At 30.6% G+C, this 7,433-nt stretch overlaps 1 protein-coding gene across 1 annotated transcript; it reads left to right on the plus strand.

The window, feature by feature from the left end:
• Positions 1-474: 474 nt before the first annotated feature.
• Positions 475-5,598, plus strand: LOC127290441 (uncharacterized). The gene is made up of 4 exons (XM_051318996.1): positions 475-486; positions 682-735; positions 1,627-1,680; positions 4,516-5,598. The coding sequence occupies exons 1-4, from the start codon at positions 475-477 to the stop codon at positions 5,596-5,598; spliced, it is 1,203 nt and encodes a 400-aa protein (XP_051174953.1).
• The last annotated feature ends 1,835 nt before the right edge of the window (positions 5,599-7,433 follow it).

Genomic DNA, 7,433 nt, shown 5'->3' on the forward strand with positions numbered 1-7,433 from the left:
GTTAATTCTGCATTTTATTTCAACTAAACACGATTTGGTCAATTGAGATTAATCTTACAATTTGACAATAATAGACTTAATTTGAATTTTCAACTAGTTTTTCAGAAAATTTACAAGGATTGTTTTAATTTTCAAATAGCTGATTGTACCAAAGAAATTATTACTTTTGCATGACTAATGTAAAGGTCAAAATAAGAATAATTAATAGAACATATTGTACAATAAAGAAAATTGACAGCTTTTTAAAAATCTGACTTCAAATTGGCAATCAGCCAATCCAAAAGCCCTTAAATATCAATTTTCCAATAAAAAAACTGCAAATTTTTTCAAAATTCATCCAACATATTGGATTCACCATTTTGAATTTAATAAATTTGGCTTTAAATTGATAATCAGCGACCAAAAAAACCTTGGGTAACAATATTTATATAAATGTATCAATCTAAAAAAATCCTATATTTTATAAATAGTAACATGGTTTTCATGGTTAGAAAAAATTCTGACGCAATAGGGCAAATATGACCTAAGATTCATTTTCAGAGCATCAAAATACATAAGAATAGCGCAATCTAATCAAAAACTCAGAAATCTTATTATTTTGTGGATCTGTGTATCCTATTTGTAAAATTAGAAAATTTAAGAGATAATATATTATAATAATTACAATAAATTATAATGTAGATTTCCACAAGTGACTGTGAGCCAACGGTTGTTGATTCTGATGAAGAAGATGAGGTAATATATTTCATATTAATCAAAATTTTCAACTTTAATATAATGAACAAATGCAATTTATAATTTATTTAACATTCACAATCAGCCTGTCGAATAAAAGTTTTAAAGCGGTTGATTGCATCTCACTTATAGCACAATATTTTTCAGGAAGTTTGCAATGTAAAGTTCGGAAATTTTCAGCAAATACTAAAATGTCCGCCAGGTATCAGGTTTGCACATACCGATTACAATATGTTTTATCACATTTACTCTGTCATATTCTTCGAATCTCCATGTGATTGCTTTGGTGGGGATTACGCCAGCATCCTATGGAATTCGGAAATGGGAAGACCAGCAGATAATCCTTTCACTTGATTGTTCTCGTTCCGCAGAAGATTGTGCTCTAGACGTCCCTAGAACATGGTGCTTGCACTTTCTAATTTTTTGGTTGCAGTAGTAGGATTTAATTGCCAATCTGGATTATGTTACCAATTAGGTTTACACGATTTACATAAACAAGTGCAAACAACACCCTAGATTTTAAAATGTAGATATGTGGTCAAAGAGATTCACCCTCTCGTCTACTCCCTTTCTTTGTCTACTCCCTTCCTGAAAAATGTTGTGTTATATGTGAGATTATTTAACTTATCGTAAATTTGGAGGCGTTGTCGGGCAAAGGCCTAATTCTCCCTAGGCTGGGCAAATGATATAAAAATTGCATTTATTTTCTTACACAACAAATAAAGAAATGACTTTGCTTCCGGTTACTAATTGTCTTAATTATGTTTTGACAAAATTACAATACTACATTTTTTATTACTTTCTAAGAAATACAGTAAAAAGATATTTTTACTATTTTTAAACTAAATATTTAAATGCATTCAAATAAATACAGATTATATCATGTTACAGGTGTTGATTAATCATTGTCAATTAATGGATTTAAACTTGGACCAGGTAGATGAGGTAAAATAATGTATTTTATAATATACTCTAAGCTACGAACCTATTTAATTCGCTCATTAAAATTTAAGTGCATTGAATGTTTTCGCGTATTCACTATGGATAAAGTAATAAATATCGCAAGCCCAAGTAAGACAAAACATGAACCAAAATTTCTCAAATGTAACCAATCTAAAAATTAAAGCTATATGGTTTCGCTAAGAAATAAACCTACCTAAGTTTGACACGCCGATTTTTATGAAACTTGTCATACTTTTAGAACTGGAAAAAATAAGAGAAACGTATTTTTTATATCGGTAAAGGTGAAGGTTTAGGGTGTGAAATGCCCCTCTCAATGTCCAAAAAACCCCTAAAACGCCTAATAATATCCAATCTCCTATAAAGCAAAAAACCCCATTGTATCTAAGAGTTTTCAGGCTTGCTGATTGCGAATCTGGGTCAAAATTGATAAATTTAAAATGGCAAATCTAATAGGGCGTATCGAATTTTTAGAAAATACAAATACAGCACAAACTTCACGCCTATAGCGCATCGAAATTCTTTTGGGAAATAAGTATAACCGTTCATACTAGCAAAGTTTTAATTTTTCTCTCCATGTAGTTAACAGAAGAACAAGTTAGAGAAGAATAGGTATATTATTTATCCTTCTCTAACTCATTTTTCCGTTTGCGATTGCGCTTATTATTACGACGTTATGCTGCTTAGGCCTTTATACTTATGTTAACGTTTATAGAACAAGCTTTTGACATGTTCTAAGAAAAATCAAGGAAAAACTTATTTATTAAGAAAACACACTATTGGATTCATAGGCTAGATAGACAGCTGTTTTTCATTTTCAATATACAGTGAACGACTCTTTTAAAGATTACCAATATAGAAGTTTCTTGATTTTTCCAGTAGATTCAATTGATATTATTATTTTTCAAAAATATTGAACATTTTAATAATTTACTAGGAAGAAGAACTATTAATTATAATTTGTTCAAACAAATTTAATAATTTGTTTGAACAATTATTGTTAAACATTTGAAAATGGAAAACAAAAAAACAGATGTCTATTTATTTTTAATTTGTCTATGAATCTAATAGTTAGTTGCTTTAATTAATGTCTTGGTTTTGCTTGGGAATCAAACATTCTCTCTACGATACATGAGACTTCATTGTTATAATTGCAAACAAAATGATATTATTTTTTTCCACAATTAAATGATGAAATGATAGACCCCTTTCAAAATATATGAAAATATATTAAATATATTAAACAAAACGTATAATTGTTTGCTAAAGTTACGTTTTGTTTTAAATTCCTTATGGTTTTCTGAGGTTTTCCATCGTCATAATATTTTTATACTTATAAAAACATACTTTTTCCTACAAATCGGCGTCTTCCAACCATTGTGCGCCATATTAGATCCGACATTTTGAATTTTGAAAATCTGATATCATATTCGTATTCAACGACCCCAAAAACCCAGATACCAAGTTTTATACAAAGTTATTAATTTTGAATAGATATCCCTGTCAACATTCATTTAAGAATTGTTTTCATCTTTAAAAATCTGTAATGACCTAATGTAGTAACCTAATAGGCGCAACCAATCGCTACGCTAAACAGAATCCCTCTGCTGTAGCATTGAGTTTCCGTAAAACATTCTGGAACATCTTTCTGTTTGAAAATAACATTTTTCTGTCCCACATATTATTTACAGGATGGATTAGACTTCACATTTTGCTTTCCTTGCATACACAAGAGGAATAACCATTTATAATTTTTGTAATCTAATAACTGATTATTATTTTATGAGACAAAGAAACGACCGATTAAGTAGTTTTATTTTTAAAAACATTTCTCATTAAGCTGACATGGTGAAACATTTTGTAAAACAGATTAGGTTTTAATTCCATCTAACAATTTATTTACGGATTAGGCATTACATCTTGGCTTTTTTGTGTACACAAGAGGGTCCACTATTATAAGTTTTTCATAATCTAAGATCTTACAATTTATTAGGGGAAGTGCGCCGATTGTGTGCACCCTTTTGTTTATGGCTTTTAACTTTTGAGAAAATGCATATTATGAGACATCTGCGTATCAGTGGCAATCTAGAGGCCTTAGGTAACTGTCAAAGAAGTACCTAAATTGATTCTTGCTATATTCTATTTATATTCCAGAAATATAACACTGTTTCTGAAAAGTACTTATTTTTAACGAAAGTGACTGTATAAGTCACAAATTGTCAATTTGAGATATTCGTAATCAGCGACCCAGAATTTAACATCATTTTCCTAATCAACGACCACGAAAACCCGTAAACTGTTATTATTAATAAAAAAAAGAACACTTTTTAGAAAAGTTGACATTTACATTGGCAGCTATCAACTGTCAAATTGTAAGTTTGACATTATATTCCCTACTTGTCTCTTATATTATAATTTTGTCTAATATCTTCTCAAATTTAAATCTAATGTTAAAAGAACCCAGATATTTAGTGTTAGTGACAAAATTGCTGCATTAAACGAAATCTTCCAAGATGCATGGGTACTTTGCTATATAGATTTGACAAAAAACACTATTTTTAAAACATTAATTATAAATAACGTTATATACCTACATAATGAAAAAATTTGTTTTGTTAAATATAACCTAGATAATATTGAATAAAAGAAACAACTGTGAAAGTGGATTAATAAAAGTCCATTTTTTTCAAGAAAGAAACTTTTACATTCTTCACATTATATTTACCGTTATTCAAGAAAATTCCTTTTTCATTATAATTCACGAAGTTCCCTTAATTATAATTTTTTATTGATTGTGTTTAATTATAAATTATTTTTTAGGTAGATTCACCTTCAGAAACAGACGCTTGTTCGCAAAATGGAGATGACATCGATAAAGAGGATGTAGTTGTCTGCCCAGTAGCTCCTGAAGATGCAAATGGTATAAGCGAATTACAAAGAAAGCTCTTGTGTCCAAAGACTTTTCAAGTTATTACAACGTCAGTAGTGGTGAATGAAGGAGAATTATTGCTAATATTTCTTAAATATGCCATTTTTGCAAATTTGAATCACACTGCTGTTACGCAATTATTTAAAGCTGTTAACTGCATATTCGCATCAAATGTTTTACCCGACAGCCGTTATTTTATTGATAAATTATTTTTTCAAACCGATTTCGTAAAATATCATTGTATTTGTCCAGACTGTAAATCATATATTGGTACATTTGTTCGTTCAGATCGGCAAGTGAAATGTAATATTTGTCAAAAAGAAACTGTTATTAATGGTCGAAATTTCAACAGTTTTTTTGCGACATTCGATATAAAAAGCAATGTAAAGTCTCTTTTAGAACGTCATCACAAATACTACAACTTTATAATGTCACACAGAACTCACGATCCTGAATATTATCATGATATTTATGATGGAAGAACATACAGAAAATTCGTTGAAAGTTTACCTGTTGATGAACAAAATAAATATGTAACCTTCACTTACAATTGTGATGGAGCGCCTACTTTTGAAAGTAGTACTTGTTCCATATACCCAATACAGATAATGATAAATGAATTGCCAATAGAAGTTAGAACTGAGGAGACAATAGTTTGCGCGTTATGGTTTGGAAAGTCTAAACCTGATATGAACGCACTTATGGAAGGGTTTGTAAATACCATGAATGAGTTCACTAGTTCTGGTGTAGAGTGTAGTATTGAAGGCGAAATAAGGCTAATTAAACCATATGCAATATGTTGCTGTGTAGATTCTGTTGCCCGAGCTTCCATGCAAGGCGTTAGCGGTCACACTGGTCACTTTTCATGTCCTTGGTGTTTACATCCGGGGATATATGTTCAAAACGCTTTAGGTAAAGGAGGTTGTGTAAAATTCCCAAACAGCGTACTGAAGATCAGTTTCTTGAATGTTTAGAAAATTTGATGAAAAAAATTCTTTATCTGAAATGAACCAAACTATTCCCAGAGAAATTGTTTATCAAGCAAATGACGATGTTGAAAATGAAATTATTCCTGAAAATGGTAGTGAAGCAATAAATTCTTCTGACATTAATTCTGAAGAAGAAGAAGAAGAAGAAGATGACGATGACGATGGAGAAGAAGAAAAACAAGGGAAAAAAGATCCTGCGTTCGGAGTAAAACACGTCTCTCCTTTAATTAATTTAAAAAAATTTCAAATGATTGATGGATTTGTGCCTGATGACTTACATTTCGCTCGACTAGGCTTAGCTGAGCAACTTGCTAATTATTGGTTTAGCAAAAAAAAATCACCGTTATTCAAAACATTGACCAAAAAAACAGTAAAAGAAGTAGACAAAATTCTGAATTCTATTTCAGTTCCCAAGCAAATAATGCGTTTAACTAGACCTTTCAGTGATAGAGCCTTTTGGAAAGGAAAAGAGTGGGAAAATTGGATTTTATACTACAGTCTTCCTATTATGGAACTATTCCTAGAGGATAAATATTTGAAACATTGGGCTCTATTTGTGGAAGCATTTTATTTATCATCACAAACGTCAATCACTCGAGAGCAATTACAAAGAATTGATTATTTAATGAAAGAATTTGTGGCAAATCTTGAAAATTTATACACAAAATTTGCTATGACTCACAATGCCCACCAAGCTGGTTTTCATTGGGCTAAAAGTCAAGATAACTGGGGTCCATCATGGGCACACAATACTTTTCCGTTTGAATCCGAAAATGGCAAATTATTAAAAATGATTCACGCGGCAAACGGTGTAACGAATCAAATTTGCAGGAAACTTTCTATGGAACAATGTGATTTATTATTAACAGATGCTATTTTGCCAAATTCTTTACCACAAGTACAACATTATTGTTCTAATTTAACAAATAAGAATACCCAAAAATGCTGCAAAGTTGATTTAGCGAGATATTTTGGAACGCCAAAATTAACAAAAATTAATTGGATTCAAAAACTGCAACTCTCATGTGAGTCAGTTTCCTTTAAGCGGATGGTAAAAGATAAGTGTCTATATTCGAGTATAGTGAGAAAGAATGAACGATCTAATAACAGTTATGCACAATTGAATAACGGTTTATTTGTGAAAATATTAGAATTTATCGTAGATGAACAATTAGTAAAAGAATTTGTAGTTTTTAAATACATTGTAACAGAAAACGCTTACAGGAATCAACATCCATATTTTAAGAAGGTGATTGGTTTAGAGAAATACATTAAAGCTCTACCTGTAGAAACGTTACAAAAAATTGCTGTATTTCTTAGAATAGGAAATAACGAATATATTTGTTCGGTGCCAAATCTATTACACTGATATATGTAATCGGTTCCTTTTTTCATATAAAAAATGAGAAGGATACCTTCCTACAAGGAGAGGGAAAAAGGCTACGATAGCCGAAGACCCAAGTAGTAATTGCCTGAGTGTCTCAAACAGTAGCATTAAAGTCAACACAACTTGGGTCCCAAGTAGTATTTGCCTGCAAAACGCAAGCTATATTAACCCTTATAGGTCGCACCTCTTTTTGATGTTTTTGTTAAAAAATCATAATTTTTAGAATTTTTAATATTTTTAATTGAAATTTGTACAGTTAATATAGCATACCTAAAGGAAAGTTACGTTTTCTGCTTCTTTAGAAAAAGGTGTTTATTGAATAACAATCTTTAAAACTAATGCATGTGTGGGAAACACCCAGTGTGAACTTTAAGGGTTAAAAGCCTGGTTAAAACTCAGAGGATAAAAAAGGAAATGCTTGAATTTTCCAGCT

This window comes from Leptopilina boulardi, unplaced genomic scaffold (assembly GCF_019393585.1).
Source record: "Leptopilina boulardi isolate dan_hultmark-lab unplaced genomic scaffold, ZJU_Lbou_2.1 LbouV2_68, whole genome shotgun sequence".
Taxonomy (NCBI): domain Eukaryota; kingdom Metazoa; phylum Arthropoda; class Insecta; order Hymenoptera; family Figitidae; genus Leptopilina; species Leptopilina boulardi.